Source organism: Labeo rohita, chromosome 23 (assembly GCF_022985175.1).
Source record: "Labeo rohita strain BAU-BD-2019 chromosome 23, IGBB_LRoh.1.0, whole genome shotgun sequence".
NCBI classification, from domain to species: domain Eukaryota; kingdom Metazoa; phylum Chordata; class Actinopteri; order Cypriniformes; family Cyprinidae; genus Labeo; species Labeo rohita.
Genome location: NC_066891.1, coordinates 28,535,735 through 28,555,705, shown reverse-complemented (window position 1 = coordinate 28,555,705; position 19,971 = coordinate 28,535,735). Strand labels below are relative to the sequence as shown.

Genomic DNA, 19,971 nt, shown 5'->3' with positions numbered 1-19,971 from the left:
CGAAACAATGGAGGTCGGACTGTTACAGCTGATTTAGGGCGGGTCTGAGGTAAGACGCTCATGTCAATCAACTATCATGGGAGCGGCCACACCGACAGACATCTGAGAATGGCTTGATTTGAAAAAGGGGATATTATTTTTACAGATTAATTAAAAAGGTAGATGTGTACATATTTAATAATAATATTTAATTAAAAAAAAACACTATAGCTAGTAAGGTAGTTAAGTTTAGGTATTGGGTAGGATTAGGGATGTAGAATATGGTCATGCAGAATATGTGCTTTGCAAGCACTAATAAACAGCCAATATGTTTATAATAGGCATGCTAATAAACAACTAGTAAATTGTGAAAATTGGTGCCTATTCTAAAGTATTACCGATAAAACAAGATTTTTTTCTGTGAATGTAATGCAATTTAAAAGTAAATGTTAGGCCTAGTGTTCTTGTTATTTGGCTTTTGTTGTGCACGCTCTTTTTTTTTAAATTATGTCTGTACTGATATATTTTTTTCCATCTTGTGCTTTTACACTCAAATTTTTATTCCTGTATTTGATTGAGGTTCACTAATAGCACCTTCTGTTTAACCCACTGATCTTTTCTTTTCTGAAACAAAACTTACAAAGTTTTTCAATTTTCACACAAAGTCTCTCATTGTGGTGACACTAGGCTTTATTTAGTTAAAGGTCAAGTGGAAAGTGCTTTTCATTATGGCAGCTTATTTCAAGGGCAGGGAAACTGCTGTGCTAAATATATAACAGGAATATTGAGTTACATTCATAAATGAATGAAAGTGGCATGTTAGAGGAGAAAAAGGGCAGATAGTCGAACAGTAACCATCACATTAGCAGTCAGGGGCGACAACTGCCTCAAGGTGTCTTTTCAAATGACGACTATGTCAAGATTAATGAACAAAAACCAGGCGAAACTGAAAACATTTCAAAGGATAAACAGAACAACACACTCATGTGGCTACCATGCCCATCTGTGCTGCATAACAGATTCAGCATTATAATTCTTGGCAAATAACAGCTAACATCATCATGTTTAGTTGTTTTATATTCATTAAATCAACAGTTGATATTGCATCATTTGCAGGGTTGTACAACATTTGAAATTAAGACAGTTTATTAAATGTTAGCAAACATTAACTATAAAGTAAAGTTTAAATAGTGTATTTAATGTAAACACTTGATTATTAGTAATTAATGTGTTACAATATTAAAATCTATTTTGATGGTGTTAATTGCTTTGACATTATTGAACTGATGTCCCTTTGTCCTCCTTTCCAGTAGAGGGTGCTGTTCTCATGTCTCTGGGTTGCAGACGGATGGACGAAGTCGCCCAAACATCTTAAGAAAGTCATTTTCGGCTCGCACCAGTGCTTCCTCGTCGATATAGACTGCCGCCCTTCTGGCAGTGAGGTAGTACTGCACTTTCCTGAGTCTCCAACCTAACACATACATCAGGAGTCCACACACAGCCGCAGTGGATCGGCCCACTCCAGCGTTACAGTGAACGTATACTGTGTGTCCGTTCTCCAGCAGTCCATAGAGCAAGAACACCGCCTGGGGCAGCATCTGTATGCGACCTGCAGAGGACAAAATTAGAATTGAAGCTCTTCAGGTTCTTGTGTTATTAGTCTACATATTAAAACAAACCAATGTGGTGACTAAGAAAGATTTAAGTTTGCAGTTCAGTACAGCATATCCTCTTTGTTTGCAGAATCTGCAAAATGTTAATTATTTTACCAAAATAAGAGGGATCATACAAAATGCATGTTGTTGTTTTTTTTTTTTATTTAGTACTGACCTGAATAAGATATTTCACGAAAAAAAACAAAACAAAACATTTACATAAAATAATAGTTGGATTTATAAAAATGACATACACTTAATTCTACCTGAATGATCCACAGCTGTGTTTTTTTTTTTTTTAGTGATAGTTGTTAATGAGTCCTTGTTTGTCCTGAACAGTTAAATTGCCTGCTGTTCTTCAGAAAATTCCAGCCATCTCAGTCAAAAATGAGATAATGATTCTGAGTGAATGCTCCTGACACATAGTATACGTCCATCAAATACTTTTACTTCAAACTCGCTAAATTTCAGCCTCAGCCCAATCAGAAGTGCCAGTACAACATAGAAACCTATACAAAGCAGCCAGAAAGAAATGCTAATTTTAAAGAAATATATGGAAAAAATATATGGATTTAGCTGATTTTGCATCTAAACTCTTCATATATATATATATATATATATATATATATATATATATATTTTTTTTTTTTTTTTTTTTCATTTAGTACTGCCCTTCAGAAGCTACAGAAAAGACTTACAGTACATGTTTCCCATTAGACAAAATAAGTTAAATTTATCCTGATCGTTAAATTCAAAACGTTTTCACCCCTGGCTCTTATTGTATCGTCTTTCCTTCTGAAGCATCAGTGAGCGTAACCTTCTGTAATAGTTACATATGAGTCCCTCAGTTGTCCTCAGTGTGAAAAGATAAATCTCAAATTCATTCAGTCATTGTTGGAAAGAGTTCAAATACACAAACATGCTGAAAAACCAAAGAATTTGTGGGACCTGACTTAAGGACTTATGAACACCTATCACTAAACAAAAAAAAACATAGCTGTGGATCATTCAGGTAACAACAGGTATTAAAGGTGGGGTATGTATTTTTTCAAAAACGCTTCAGAATACTGAGTCGGGCCGAGTACCAAAACAAACTTGTAGCCAATCAGCGGTAAATGGCGTGTCTACACATGAATGGATGGACATTAGGCAAGCTGAGCAACGACAGAAAGATAGAGATGGCGGATAACAAACAAAAGAGGAAACCGTATGCGGAACAAAAGAAGGCCTACGACAAGACAGCGGTTCCCAGTCCCAGTCCTCGTGCATATTTTGCATGTCTTTTTTAGTTAAAACACACCTGATTTAGATAACCAGCTACATGAGCTATGTGCATGTGTGTTCCGTTTGATATAATCCCTACGCTAGCGCTGGAGAGAACTAAAGGGGCAGGAAGGCCTGCAATCGGACACCAAGGTTGCTTTGTTTCTTCTCGATAGGTGAGTAACATTGGTTTTGCTTTGTTTTACAGAACTAATATATGCTGGCTTTTGCCGTGTCATGTTTGCTAGTTTGTTCATCTGCAATCGGTGGCTGGCACAACAGATTCTGCCATAATTGTTGCTGGGTTTACGTACATATGTGTGGGGCAGAATCAGAATAGGAGCAAGACCCTTTTGGGGTAGGGGCGAGTTTGTTTTGGTAATTTCAAATATCAATATTGGCTACCAGAAATCACTTACCCTACCTTTAAGAATCAAGTGTATGTAAAGTTTTGAACAGGGTCATTTTTATAAATTCAACTATTATTTTCTCTTGTGGACTATATGTGAATGTCTTTTATGTAAAATATCTTATTCAGGTCAGTACTCAATAAAAAAAAAACATGCATTCTGTATGATCCCTCTTATTTTGGTAAAATAACCAACATTTTGCAGAATCTGCAAGGCGTATGTAAAATCTTTGACCTCAACTGTTGACCAAAACCTGCCAAATCAGCCACTTATAAGATTCCATGACAGTTAGGATGCTGCCTTACAAGTGTATATTGGCCAACCACAAGAACACACACACACACACACACACACTGACCTTCTGTGCTCATGTCTGGAGTAGGGATCCAGATGTACGAAAGGCCACAGTCTTTGTACAGGTGCGTCATAGTCTCTGGGGTCATGGGTTGACTGAGGTCACGCCGGCAGCCATGTGAGTTGTTTATGACATCCCATTCTGTCTGAAAGTTCATCACTGCTGTAACACCCAGTTCCTGTTTCAGCTTTAGGGTTACATGTTCGACCCGTCGAGGGCAGCTGCCTAACCAGACATGTGGCAGCACCCTAAGGAAAAGAGAGCGAGGAAACTTAGCAAACCAGTGACAACCCATCAGGAGGAGGAGGCAATGAAGACCAAGCCTCCCTACAAATATAACAACTGAAAAGGTCAAATGTGCAAAACTAAAAGAATTTTATGTTACTTTTTTTTTTTTGCATGGTAGAGAGATCATTTGTGTATAGGAGTGTAATGGGCAGAAAAAAAAATAATAATTGATGATAATTAAACCTACCAAAATCTTTAATTGGTTTGATCAATACCGCACATTTATCAGTTACCCTGGAAAATCCCCTCATGGACCACTGGAGTAACATACAATCACCCGTGCTTAATATCATGAGATCCCAGAGCAAGGAGCGGAGATAGATGTGGCAGTTTGATAGGGGAGATCATAAAACATATAGTGTATTAAAAATGTGCTTTTAACAGCTGCACTGGCAGTGTTACTACATAGTGATTCACTTTTTGGTGCCTTTGCCTTTGAAACAAACATCTGACCCTTCATATTAAACTTAGGGCTAATTCATTCTGCACTGTTTGTCATATTTCAATATCAATAATTCTTTCTAGGAAAAGAAAGAAAAAGAGGAAAAGACAGGACCTAAAAAGAACAGAAATGAACAGAACTGGGCTGTGTTTCCCAAAAGCATCATAAGCTTAAGTTGATCGTAGCCCCATTGGTTTCAATGGGTCTACGATGTACTTAAGCTTACGATGCTTTTTGGAAATGTGGCCCAGGACAGGACAGCAAAAAAAAAATGACGAGACAGGACAGGACAGGACAGGACAGGAGAGGAAAGGACAGGAAAGGAAAGGAAAGGAAAGGAAAGGAAAGGAAAGGAAAGGAAAGACAAGAAAAGAAAAACCAAAGAAAAACCAAAGAAAAGAAAAGAAAAGAAAAGAAAAGAAAAGAAAAGAAAAGAAAAGAAAAGAAAAGAAAAGAAAAGAAAATATGGGATGGGACATCCATGAATGGGAAAGGAAAGGAAAAAAAAAAGAAAAGGACAGGACAGGAAAGGTCATTGTATAAAAAGACAGGAAAGGAAAAGACAGGACTCAAAGGGCAGGACAATAAAAGAAAAGACAGGACATAAAATAACAGAAATGAACAGGACAGCAAAGGAAATGACGAGACAGAATGGGACAGGAAGGCAAATAATAGGACAGAAAAAGATAAGAAAAGAAAAGACATAAAAGAACAGAACAAGGATTGGACATGAAAGGAAAGGAAGACAGGAAAGGAAAGGAAAGGAAAGGAAAGGAAAGGAAAGGAAAGGAAAGGAAAAAGGAAAGGAAAAGAAAGAGCATAGTATGAAAGGACAGAAGAGGAAAAGACAAGACTTGAAGGTCAGGAAAAGACAGGACATAAAAAAACTGAACAGAACAAGACAGGACAGCAAAGGAAATGATCAGACAGAATGGGACAGGAAAGCAAATGAAAGATAGGAAAGGTAAGGAAAGGAAAGGAATATATAGAATGGGATATGCATAAATGGGACAGAAAAGGAAATGAAAGGACAGGAAACGAAAGGAAAATATGGGACTAGACATGCATGAACGGGACAAGAAAGGAAAGGAAAATACAAAACATAAAAGAACAGGACAGAAAAGAATGGGACAAAAAAGAAAATAAGACAGAAAGGGACAGGACAGGAAAGGATGGGAGAAAAAAGGAAATATGACAGGACAGGACAGGAAAGGAAAGGAAAGGAAAGGAAAATATAAAACGGGACATGCATGAATGGGACAGGAAAGGACAGGACAGGAAAGAAGGAAAATATGGGAGAGGGCATGCATGAATGGAAAAGGAAAGGCATAAAGACATAAAACAACAGGACAGGACAGGACAGGACAGGACAGGACAGGACAGGAAAGGAAAGGAAAGGAAAGGAAAGGAAAGGAAAGGAAAGGAAAGGAAAGGAAAGGAAAAAGGAAAAGGGTAGAGGACAAATGATTTTAAATTTACATTTTCAATATCTTTATCGTTTCTGAGACAGTCATGTCAGCAGGGGTCTCTCCCTCTCTTGTGTATGTGAGAGCTCCAGACTCAAATAATGGAAATGCTAATGCATGTTTAGTGGTGTGAGGAGACAGACTGACAGCCAGGGGAATGAAGGCAAGAAGGTCAGAGACATCAGATGAGAGATGTATTTTTACCTCAGAAACCCACATGCCTCTTTAAGCAAAAGACATAAATGAGATGATTGAAGGCAAAGTGAGTTTGCTGCAGGTTAATGGTCTAAAGCGCTGAGTATGATCTATCCTCTGCCCAAAACCTTCTGCAGGGCAGGACGATTGGTTTGTTGTCCAAGGCAATGACATGCATATATTTTCCCTATGTGGCCTAAGTGTCCAAATGCTTTTTGGTGCTGCTGTACATGACGTGAGAGGAGTGTGCAATGTAATGAAAACTGTGTTTGTGTGTGTGCGTGTATTTGAGCACTGCATTAGAAGCGGCACGTGTAGTGCATTTTAACTGAGCAAAGGTGACAAGTACAGGTTGTGTTTAATTAGTGGTCAAAGACCTAACAATGTCTATGTGATTCTGGAGGAAAAAAAAAATGTCCTTGTATTTTTCCTTGGGACTTTATTCATTCAACTGCCAGAGTTTATTGTACACTCTCCATTTGGTGTGAATTAGACTTAATTAATACAGACAGACATTGTTTCCTGATATTTATGGTTGTTAGTTTCTTACAGAGTCAGTGAAAGGCTTTTGTGGGAGTAGGAACACGTATATTGTACAATATATAGTCAAAATCTGACACAAGAAAAATTTTTTCTAGTTTAAAAATGTCCTTTCAAATGTCCACTTGCTGTCTAAGTTATAATTTTTTGAAAGAATATGCAATGACTCAAAGTCAGGTTTGAAACATTCCAGTGATGGCAAAAATCACCGGAATGAGAAAAAAAAAAAAAAAAAAAAAAATCACCTTACTAATTGTCATTTCAAATCTGCATAACATTTACATTTAACTTTCCCGGTCTAAAGTCACTCATGCTTCTAAAAAGGTCAGAAAGGGCTCTAGGAAATATATGACCACTGAAAAATAAATAAATAAATACTCGGCTAAACATCTTTTGTGTTTAAATTAGCACAAAAAGTCATACAGGTTTGGAACATGAGTGTGAGTGAATTATTTTTGGGTGAACTTTCCTTTCAGGAAGTACTGAGACTGACACTGACCTGATTAAAGTCTTTCTGTGTTTTTTTACTCTTTATTGGAGATGACTGTGCATTCTGTCATAAGAAAACACTGCTGCCGCGGGTTGTTTTTCATGTCTTCAAGTTGAATCGACCCCAATAACGTAATATTTAGCCCCTGGAATGCTAATTTTACCAGGGGAATCCCGCCAATGTGTATTTTACCCCCTGGAACCCATTCAAAATGCTTTTGGGCTAGTTTTGAGTAGCAATTGGGCTGCTTTGGTTGTGAAAACCTGGCAACCATGATCTCTGCCCTCTTGGAGTTCAACCAGCCTCTTTGACACCGTAAATCTGTTGTTACTCTAATGGATTCCCCTGCGCCAGACTCAATGACCCAAACTTTTTTTTTATCTGCCTCAACTTTTTTGCCTTTAGAACAAGGTCAGAGGTCAAACGAAACAAGCACTTAGAGCTCACTGCCAAAGGAGTTGAGAGATTTAGATTCATTGAGCTAATTACAGAGTGCTGCTGAAACCACACACAATTAAAAAGAGAGAGAGGCAAAAAAAAAAAGCTTACGGGTAATGAGATGTTACTATCTGTGGATCTGAGAGTTGGCAAATGTTTTAAGTTAAGTTGAGTCATCTTTAATCTGTTGTTCACTAAGACACTTTACTCCGATTCAGAAGTTTTACTTTTTAAAAGGACTTGTGTTTATGAATTATGAGGAATCTTAATAGGGTTTTGGTTATTTACTAGATGGTTTCTTACTGGTCCAAGCCAAAAAGAACCCACCTAAAGTCCTTATGATATTCTAAGTCTGTAGATATGGCTTGAAAAAAAATAAATAAATAAAAAAATAATAATGTAAAGCTCACTTTCCACTATCTCTAACATTTGCACACATTGCATGGATATTTGTGAAGTAGCTGTTTAATCACTGGTAAAATGATTAAATAATGAATGTATGCATATATCGAAAAATAATGACCAGTCATTTTGAAAGAAAAGCTTTCTAAGCAAATCTAATTTACATCTAGTCACAATAAATAGTTTTTAAAATATTTCAAAAACATTTATTTCAGACAATTATTCAGAACTGCTCATTTTACAGAAATAGTGTTATAATTTGTATGTTTCACCATAAAAATAATGGTAATTCTGACCTCGCATTCATAGTTTTTATTAGAATGCATTATCGTAATTATCGTAATTAACGTAATTATATCATCTGCTGGGTGAAAATTGCAAGTCTTAGAAAAGTAATAGCATCCTCCACAAACCACAAAGAATGAGATATCTTTAACTCTTTTTGGGCATTGTCAGAATTTTCTGTCCTTCCGTGTTTTCACTGTTATGGTAAGAGGTGCTATTTTGCATCTTCTGAAAGAATATTGAATTAATTATGGTTTGTGAATCTTTTGATTTGGATTGAGATTTTTTTCTTTTTTTATTGAACATGTTTAGTGACCATGTTTTTTTTTTCTCTTTTTTTTGTATAACCACTGTTTTACTACAAATATCATGGTTAAAATTATGGTAGTGTAGCAAAATTGTAGTTTCCAAAGTCGTACATCGCTTGTTATGATTTTCAGGGGCATGTCCCTATCAATATCCAGCAACTACTAAATTATCTTTAGGAATAATTGTGATTGAACAATTAAATGTTGGTTGTCTGGCCACTAATGCCAAAATCAAACCTAAGCCTTTGGATGGAAGCACTTTGATCGTCTATGTTTTGATCATCATTCTGAATCCGATCCAGCTTTTTGTTCAAAATGTGTTTTTTTTTTTTTTAATGAATCGTTCCCACATTCAAGTGTTGATTAAAAAAAAGATTGCATGAAGTTAGAATAAAATGGTTTCTCTTAAAATTTCATTTAAATGCAGAGGCTCTGTTCTTTCTTTTGACATACTGCATATTCAATTATTCATACAACAATATATACGGAGGGCCATGAAAGTTGTGTGAAAATGATCAAAAAATAAAAGCTAAAGTCCACAGGACAAAGAAAGCCAAATGACTTAAGTGCTTAAGTTTTGTTTAAATCACTAGTTTTAAGTATAGTTTTGAGCAGTAGTAATATGATTCTTACCTTAAACACTACAACAAAAGTGGTAACTGGCATTTGATGAAATTTGATGAAACTGATGAAAACCATAATGACAATGAATGAGACTATTAGGAACTCCATTTTTGAGAAACTGTCTGCTACGAGTGCTTCATTAATTTTACAGTGTAATGAAATTACGCTCACGCAGATTTCAGAATATAAAACTAATAAAAAAGCATACTGTTTTAATTGAGAGAGAGAGACGGAGAGATAGAAGAAAAAAGGAAGTTTCTGATCTATATCTCTGAGCATAATAGGATAGCGGTAGCTTAGTATCTTGTGTTCTGGGCTTCTAATCCTTTATATAAAGTGATTCATGTTAAGGTCTGTTATCAGCACTGTGCCCTTGATCAAAACACTTCACTTCAGGATACTCTACATCGTGGTGTCCAATCCTGCTCCTGGAGGGCCACCTCCCTGCAAAGGTTAGCTCAAGACATAATTAAAAACACCCGAACCAGCTAATCAAGGTCAATAGGATCACTAGAAATCTCCAAGCAGGTGTGTTGGAGCTGAACTCTGCAGGATGGTGGTCCTACAGGACCAGGACTGAACACCCCTGATCTGGGGACTGTCAGTGGTTCTGAATGCTGATTGGTCAATACAGTGTTCCAGACAACTGTGATCTTTTTGCGGTTCACAAAAGAAAGTCTTTTCATTTTTAGGCAAACTTTTAAGAGAGAACATCAACACACATGCTCTACTATTGAACTGAGCAGTGACTGTAGAACAAGTGTGTGACATCCTGTGTTCAGTAGAGCCATGTCACACTGCAAACAACTTGACCTGCCTTCAAACACGTCACTTTAATGATGACTGCTTCTCTAATCTCAGGAAGATCAATGCAGGATTCACAAAACGCTCGCTCTTGAAAGATTGCTCAGTACTCAATTTATTTGGACCATCTGGCTTCACTTAATCACAACCTGTAAGGTAAATATATTTGATAAATAATAGATGTTTACAGTGCCTTTCGAATGTATTTATACCTGTTTATTTGTTTTTTATGTTTTGTTATGTTGCAGCCTCATGTTAAACTACTTTAAATTACTTTTTGCCCCACATCTAATGTATCTACGCTTCATTCACCATAACGGCAAAGCAAAAAACAGGTTTTTAACAACTTTAACAACTGCAAATTTATTAAAGCAGAAGTCCACTTCCAAAACAAAGAGTTGCATATAATGTACTCACACCCTTGTCATCCAAGATGTTCATGTCTTTCTTTCTTTAGTCATAAAGAAATTATGTTTTTTGAGGAAAACATTTCAGCATTTTTCTCCATATAATTGACTGATATGGTGCCATGATTTTGACCTTTCAAAATGTAGTTTAAATGCAGCTTCAAACGATCCCAAATGTGGTTGTAAATGATCCCAGGCAAGAAAGAAGCGTCTTATCTAGCGTAATACGATCAGTTATTTTCATAAAAATAATACAGTATATATACTTTTTAATGTCAAACGCACGTCTTGTCTTAGTGTTTTTGTTCTGGTTCATGACAGTTAGTGTATGTCGAAAAACTCCCATCTCATGTTCTCCCTCAACTTCAAAATCACCCTTTATCGCTGTTTTACCTTTTTTGTTAAAGGTGTTTGATCTTCTTTGCATGTTCACTTTGCAAAGACTGTTGGTACTTCTGCAGTGATGTAGGATGATTTTGAAATGATTTTTGAAGTTGAGGGAGAAAATATGATCTGAGTTTTTTGACATACCCTAACTGTCTTGAACCAGAATACACAGAGTTCAGGGAGAGAAAGACAAGACGAGCGTTTGAGATTAAAAAGTATTTAAATTGTATTTTTTTAATGAAAATAATGGATCGTTTTGCTAGATAAGACCCTTCTTCCTCGGCTGGGATCATTTACAACCGCATTTGGGATCGTTAGAAGCCGCATTTAAACTTTTTGGAAGTTCAAAATTGGGGCACCACTGAAAAGCTTTCCTCAAAAAACAATTTCTTTACGCCTGAAGAAAGAAATACATAAACATCTTGGATGACAAGGGGGTGAGTACATTACACATGAATCTTTGTTTTGGAAGTGGACTTCTCCATTAAAAATAAAACTGAAATAAGTACATTGCGTGCATACATTCATACCCTTAGCTCAGTACTTCAAGCACCTTTACAGCCTCAAGTCTTTTGGGGTATGATGCGACAAGTTTTGTACATCTGCATTTGGCAATTATCTGCCATTCTTCTCATCACCTCTTCACCTCTCAAGCTCTGTCAGGTTGTCCAGAAATGTCCCTGCTGAAAAATGCAGCATAAACCAGCATGGATTCCAAGCTGGTCCAGACTGGTTTATAAAGAGAGCTGGTAATGCTGGTTCACCAGCAGGGTCTTACAGGGTTGAGTGTCAGTAGACCAGGTCTCTGTATGCAAGCAGTGTTTTGGGGTCAAACAGTTTTTGCTTGCATATTTCTCTATTTAACAACTTGATGCAAAACAAAAACAATATAAGGTTAAAACATATGATTTATTGAATTATATGATAACTTTGTACTTTCGTTAAAAATTGTATTTGCTTTAGTATTTCGGTAATTATTTACTTATTATTAATCTGGTTGAAACAATTGTTTGAACTCTCTGTTTGGACTTTCATCCTCTCTCATCCACTGGTGATAAAGTTATGTAATGCTAAATTTCAGCAAATGTTTATTTCTAGTGAACTATTCCTTTAAAGTTGGTTTGAAAGGGACTTCTGTGTCATTTGTGTTTCATGTCTACACTACTCATAAGAGAACAAACTTTGACTTTCAAACAGCTTTCTGTTGGTCAATGCAGCAAACTTACACATACACAAAGATTGAGAGGGGAACTTTTCTCTCATGCAAAACATACAATCACACAGATTGTACTGGAATGACTGGATTTCATATTCACGTTTTGCCAAGCAAAGGTAAATGTAATTTCACGTTAAAACACATGATGGATGGGAAATTCATTCACACATACTGAGAGAAGTGTATGGCTTGCTGTCCTGCTATGCTGAAGTAGAAGTTGGTGGTGTGTTTCATCTCATCTGTGTGGCCCGTTTCTTCGATCCAGTGACCAATTGGATGGCAGTATACCCCGTCCACCATGTTACTGTCATCATACACACAGTGCCGGTCATGATGTGGCCCATTGCCTATAGACACACACATCAAACAATTCTCAATTATCAGTCATTTACACAATCATCTCAATCATTTACACATGGGTCAATGACAAACTAGAATCAATTATACAATGAAAAGGAAATTCTTGTATAAATCTAGTTTTTAGCAGTTCTTACTATTTTTTAACTAAATGTTTTATTTATTGACTTAAAAATGTCATGTGATGTCATAATCTAAAGTAATAACATATGTGACCCTGGACCACAAAACCAGTCTTAAGTCGCTGGAGTATTTTTGTAGCAATAGCCAAAAATACATTGTATGGGTCAAACTTATTGATTTTTCTTTTATGCCAAAAATCATTAGGAAATTAAGTAAAGATCATGTTCCATGAAGATATTTTGAAAAAATTTCTACTTTAAATGTATCAAAACTTGATTAGTGATATGCATTACTAAGAGCTTCATTTGGACAACTTTAAAGGTGATTTTCTCAATATTTAGAATTCACCCTCAGATTCCAGATATTCAAATAGATGTATCTCGGCCAAATATTGTCCTATAACAAACCATACATCAATAGAAATTTCAAAAAAATGATCTTATGACTGGTTTTGTGGTCCAGGGTCACATATGTTTATTTTAATAACATTTTTAACATGAAATGCACACATTAAAACTAAAGCAATCTTTTAAAAAAGTTTATGTATATATTATATATATATATATATAGATAGATAGATAGATAAAAAATAAACATAATTGCAACTTTATCTCAGAAAAAACAAGTTAGAATTTTAGAATTGTGAGATAAAAAGTAAAACACGCAATTGTAAGAAAATATAATTTTTTTTATTAGAATTGGATTTGCAATTGTGAATTTATATCTCAGAATTTTGACAAAAATCAGAATTGCAAGAAAAAGTCAGAAATACACAATATAAACTCAGAATTGCGAGTGATGAAATGTGTTTATACCGCACAAATCGCAAAAGTCGCAATAACCTTTTAGCTTAGCTTTTCATTCACATTGTGTCCATATGAGAATTATAAATATCTAATTATACATATTTATTACATCTACATCTTATATATATGTATATATATATATATATAACTTCTGTTTTTTTATTTAGTTAGGAAAAACAGACCGATTTTAGTTTGGCAGACTAATGTTTGTAAATAAACTGCTTATTTCTCAAAAAGACTCGTTATGATCTCAGGACAGTTGTAGTCTACAACCTTAATATTTTTAACTTTAAGCCCCCCCCAAATGTCACAAATCGTGCAAGGAAGGGGCGAACGAAGATGAAGATAAAGTCTTTATTATATTCCACAGGTAAATCCACAGCAAGAGGGTTAAAAACCCACATACATTGACAAGACCAGGCGACAGACACTGAACTGAATGCAACTTATAAAGACAGGTGATAATGATGAACATAATTAAGGCACAGGTGATACAAGGTTAACTAATGAAGATGAAACAAGGACAGGAAACAGGAACAACCAAATATGGGCACAAAAGGGAGAAACCAACATAAACAGTCCACAGGGGTGTGACACAAAACACAAAATTACTTTTATTAAAAACATTTAAAGAGATATATCAATTCAGTTTACGTTTCATCATGAATAGCAATTTAATGTTTTTTTTTTGTTGTTTGTTTTTTTTTTTTGTCCTCATTAAATAAATTCAGTGTTTGAATAAATGAATAACTGACTAAAAACATTTCTGGTGTGCTTTGTCAATGAGTTATTTTACGCAACCTTTCACATTTGCACTAATGTGAAATGCAATAATTGCTCTCATTCTATCTTAATTATACAATGTTAGGAATTTGAATGAAAATTTTAACAATGGAAATGACATTTATTTCACGCTTCAAAGTTTCAGGGTCTCTCGAGAAACTTTTGAAATACACATTATTGTCCCTTTCTGAGAAAAACAGCTCTTTTGTGTAAGCCTTTTATTTCTGAAGGGGAAGGTCAATAGCCAATTAAATTACTGAGTGTTTTTTAGACTCTGTGGGTCACCTGTTCCTGACCTCTGAGAGTTCACATTTAAAAGCTGAGGGTTTCTTTCATTAATTCAGCAACTTCCTGTAATGGCCGGAATTTTGCATAATTTTGATGGTCAAGTCATAAGCCTGAATCATAATACAATAAACATTCAAATGAGTCCTTGCGTTGACAAAATTGTAGCACAGTGCTGCTTTAGTTTTACATGTTATGCACTGTAATGAGCGTGAGCATATGGGTTTTTGAAATCGTATGCATCCCAAACTCACATTCATCCTGAAAGTACGTGGGGGGGTTGTTATTTGTCCGACATTTATCATCCCACCCCGCTGCTGTCGCCCTTTCCACTGCTGGGCTGATGAGAGTCTCACAGCTGCAGCCCACACAGCAAACAAGCTCTTCACGCCGACTCATATAGCATGAACAAAACCTGTGCATTGTTATTCTCATGCTTACAGTCTCAGCCTAAGCCACAAACATACACTGCATACTGCACGCATCATACAGTATGCATCATACTTTTTACTGTTTTTTTTTTTTTTTTTGATGGTTGAATTTGACATTAAAATCTCATATATAAAATAAAATATAAAAAATAAAATACATTGTTCCGACTCTAAATTCTTAGTAAAATTTAATTCTATATTCATTACTTCATGGGAACAGGTTGGATGAATGTAGCATTACATCACTTGCTCACCAATGGATCTTCTGCAGTGAATGGGTGCCGTCAGAATCAAAACCGCTTTGGACTGTTTTCACTTGTAAACGGTGCTTGATCTGTGCATATTTCTCTCCTGATTCACCCAAGACAACTTCTTCAATGGATAAAGCAAGATTATGGATAGAGAACATTAACTGATGGACCTGAGTGGTGTGGGTTACTTGTTGATTATTGTGCTGCTTATCAGCTGTTTGGACTCTCATTTTGACGGCACCCATTCACTGCAAAGGATCCATTGGTGAGCGAGCGATGTAATTTCTCCAAATCTGATGAAGAAACAAACTCATCTACATGTTGGTTTGTCTATGGGATGAGTACATTTTCAGCAAATTTTCAGTTTTGGAGTTAACTGCTCTTTTAAAAACACAAGATGTAGGGTGGTGGAATGAAGAAATATGCAATGTCTAGAGATGTGTTTGTTAAAAGTCGAACTTCGATTGTCTCAACTCTAAATACTCAGTAAAATTTCAAAATTTCAAGTTTTTCATGGAAACAGGTTGGAGAAATGTGGTATTACATCACTTTCTCTGGATCCTCTGCAGTGAATGGGTGCCGTCAGAATGTCCAAAACAGCTGATCAAATCATCACAATAATCTACAAATAATCCACACCACTCCAGTCCATCAGTTAACATATTGTGAAGTAAAAAGTGTGTGTTTGTAAGAAACAAATCCATCAAGATAATGATAGGAACTTGATACAAAAATATGAGTCCATAATTCATAATAACGTGTCCTCCAGCAAAAAAAAGTACACTGTTGTATCCTCTCACATAAAAATCCACTGCATACTTGTTTAGAACTGTTTTGGATTATTTTCACTTGTAAACAGTGCTTGATCTGTGCATATTTCTCTCCTGATTCAGCCAAGACAACTTTTTCAGTGGAGAAAGCAAGATTATGGATAGAGAACATTAATTACTGGACTGCAGTGGTGTGGATTACTTGTGGATTATTGTGATGTTTTTATCAGCTGTTTGGACTCTCATTCTGATGGCACCCATTCAATGCAGTGGATCTTTTTTTTCACTTTAATGTTTACTCACATCTGCAGTGAACGGGTGCCATCAGAATGAGAATCCAAACAGCTGATACAAACATCACAATATTTATTTAAAACTGTTTTGGACTGTTTTAGCTTGTAAACACTGCTTGATCTGTGCATATTTCTCTCCTGATTCAGAAGAGATGACTGGTAGCAACAATTTGAAGTCATAACACCTCAGTGATAAATTTATTTCTTACAGAAATGAAGCTGTTGTCTTCACAAGATTCTAATTGATGGACTGGAGTGGTGTGGATTGCTTGTGGATTATTGTGATGTTTTTATCAGCTGTTTAGACTCTCATTCTGACGGCACCCATTCACTACAGAGGATCCATTGGTGAGCAAGTGATGCTCCAAATCTGATGAAGAACCAAACTCACCTACATCTTGGTTTACCTGGGGGTGAACTGCTCTTTTAAAAACACAAGATGAAAAAAAAGAAAAAAAAAAAAAAAAAAAAAAAAAAAATGCAACGTCTAAAGATGTGTTTGTTAAAAGCTGAACTTTGTTTAACTCGAATGTCGCATTTTTAGACCACTGTGTCATGCACAGGACATTGAATAAGTCAGTCGAATGCATTTTTACATCAAAAAACAACGGGAAATTATGCATTACTTTTATTTCCACCCCACAGGCAGCAGTCCTTTCTGAAGTAAAAATGGTTCATATGTCTGAAGTAAATATGGCTTTTCCACTTATGCTTCCCATCTAGGTCATATACGGGGGGAAAAAAGACGGCGCAGAATTAGAATCTACTGAAGTGTACAGACCAATATGTCCTAAACCAAGTCTGTCCCTGTCTGGACGCTGGCAATTGAAACACTCCACTGATCAGAGTACTTTTAGCTCAACTGGAGGACTATCAATTCATGCCTGCTTACCTGAGGCACGCTCAGAGCCAATTCACCTGCTATGGTGTGCAATCAAAAAGCATCATTTCAATCAGCAAAACACATCTCGGCACAATAAAGATCTCGGTTGTTTTTATATGAGACAGTGTGAATAGACAAGATGCCAGCAAACAACGGCTCAATCAAAACCTCAGTCAGCAGACGGCATGAGCACTGGAGCGGACCGTCGATTTGTCACACACAGGCGTATTTGTTCAAATGAGAAACATGACAGAAAATTGCCACTGAGTCAGTTTAGCTTCTCTGACACAGCAGGACATGTTCAGGTTTGAATGCCTCTGCAGTTTTCATCAGTTTGAAATATCTGCTGCTTGGCTCCCAAAGCAAAGGTCAAAGTTTGGTCTTATATGGCAGTGAAATTCTTTTCAGCATGGTGTGTAAAAGAACAAAACAAGACAAAAAACATAGAATACACAAACTTATGCTATGGAAAAGCTGTGTTAACACAGAGGGGTGAACGACCAGCCGACGTTAAGGACATACAACATCAAAATAAAAATAAAAACAATCAAAACAATGTTTTGTAGTCTGTATCTTGAGAAAATAAGACTTAAAAAATAGCAGAAAATGAGAAAGCCAACGAAATGACAGACAGGATTTTTACTTTAATTTTACTTTATTTTAATTAATGTTTATTTCAAGTGCAGTTTTTAAAGGTTTTATTTTTAGTTTTAGTTTTACTTAATTATAATAAACCTGACTGGTGACTGATTACAGCAGACAAAAGCACAAAAAACGGAAAACACAATTTTATATTAATTGCTGTAGTCTCCCATTATAGAAGGTTACCCAACTATGATGACTTACTCTCCTGATAACCCCTGAAATGTGAAATGGTCCATTATGACATCATCATTTTCAATGGACACTATAAATCCCACAGTATATCATTCAGTACTTGATACAAAAATTCCATCTGCATTGTTTATTTCTCAGTTATCATGGTATTGCATTATATGTTTTCCCCCACAATAAAAACTAGAGCTTTGATCATAAAACTAAACATTCAAGTATCATCCTAATAGGAGAAATTATTGGGAGATACAGAGTGACAACTTTATACACATTTTATTTAACTACTTTATTTCTATACTGCTATAGGGATCCGAATTTCATCTTATTTTTGTCAGTATAAATATCAGCACCAAATGGCATATTTTTAATGCTCTGTTTGGGATTCTGAATAAAAGCGATGCTTTTTTTCTTCCTCCTCTAGTATGATCTCCATATTTTCACTATCCATCTTTTTTCCTAACCAGTCAGTCAATCCACAAGTTTTTAAACTTTTTGAAGCACTTCCGGTTTGGGAAGTTCCACTCAAAAAAATTTTCAAATCACAAAGTTGGGCTACAAATACTGAGTGGCAAATAGTCCAGTGTGAGTTTGACTGAATGGGCTGTGCATTTTCCGTCATGTTCTATTTTCAGACGTCAGAAGAATAATGTAACGTTTGGTATTTTAATGTGACATGGTAGAAAAAGAATGGCAAGAGTTCTTTTCAGTCCGCTGCATTCTTTTCTCCTGATTATTTTCATTGTTCCTTTGTATTCCGCTGTAACAGTATGCATAAAGATAACATACACTGCGCATTTGTGGTCTGCTCTCCCGATTTAATTTACGATATAAACCATGAATAATTCACTGGAATGCATTCTCCTTTTTCTCCGAAAAGTCTCTTTCCAGGTAATCATATGATGTTGAAAGTCATTTTTTAATGCTATTACACTTTTAAATTTTATTTTATTGTAATGGTTGAAGGGCAAGTAGAGTAATGTGACCTGTACCTTTTTTTTTTTTTTTTGGAAAAAGCAAATTATTGCGTTCAAAGCAAATCTTTCACTGATTGTTTACCGTGTACCAGAAGTTAAATCCCATAGTTCGAGGTAAGCATCATGGGTTGTAGGAAAAGGTTGACATCATTACAGAACCTACATTTAAGTCTTATTTGATGAATATAAAACACATCATATTTGTATTTTTATATTCATATATAAAGTCCTATTAAACGGTTCCATTACAAACAAACAAACAAAAAAATAAGAATAAGATTTTTCTTATTATTTTTTCATGTTTTATTACTTCATAAGTTTTGAATGCTTTGGAGTCAATAAAAGTCGTAATTTCTTAAAAGCTATAGTGTTCAAATAAATAAATAAATAAATAAGAAAATAATAATAAAAAAGAAAATTGACTATATATGTGGGTTTAACATATTAGAGACTGTGAACAGTCATGTTAACCCTCAAATGTTAAATTGACAAGGTTCATAAATTCGTGGCCTTGCAAACTTTGAAACATCAGCACCATCCAGTGAGTCAAAACATGCATTACACTCTATAGCGCTTATTTGACCTTCATTGAAATCGATATTAGATATTCATTTGAAGCATTGTGTTTGTTTCCCCCTTACAGCTTGTCCATTATGTCCTCACGTACCTTCCCAAATGTAGTTTCCATGGACACGCTTTATGAACTTAAACCACAGCTTATCTGTATATGGTTCGGACAGACGCACGTCTCCGATCCACAGACACGGTTCACAGGTGGACAGAACCGAGCGGCTCGGATTCATCTTCACGGCTCGGTTCGGGTCCCAGTGTCCCATCTCCGGCCGAGAGCCCAAAACAAACACTTCGATATCTGAACACTGAGGTGTCAATATGACACCGAACCTGAACACAACCATGTCCCGTAAACGCTCGCAGGTGTTCTGTAACGGGGACTGATCTTTATGTGTCTTCGGCCCCTGACATTAAACGGCTGCGCTAAAAATACACGCAGTATTGTTGACATTTAAAGCGATACAGTGGCTGAGAGGGGACAATTGTCAATACCTGCTTAGAACCCCTGTCTGTGTGTTTGTATGCGTTTTATAAGGTTGATAATAGTGCGCATTTTATACAGGACGGGTTGTAACATTGTGCATCGACTGTTTATTGCTAGAAACAAACGTATCCTCCAGAGGGCGCTGCACGGCTCAGTAATACTCCACTGAG

The 19,971-nt window shown here is 35.9% G+C and overlaps 1 protein-coding gene across 1 annotated transcript; it reads right to left on the bottom strand.

Annotated features, from left to right (window-relative positions):
- Positions 1-661: 661 nt before the first annotated feature.
- On the bottom strand, positions 662-19,770 carry epm2a (EPM2A glucan phosphatase, laforin). Its single transcript, XM_051095747.1, has 4 exons — positions 19,412-19,770; positions 12,127-12,301; positions 3,666-3,910; positions 662-1,588 (listed from the first exon to the last, which is right to left on the bottom strand). Exons 1-4 carry the CDS (start codon positions 19,659-19,661, stop codon positions 1,305-1,307), a joined length of 954 nt encoding a protein of 317 aa, XP_050951704.1. The 5' UTR covers positions 19,662-19,770; the 3' UTR covers positions 662-1,304.
- Between the last annotated feature and the right edge of the window lie 201 nt (positions 19,771-19,971).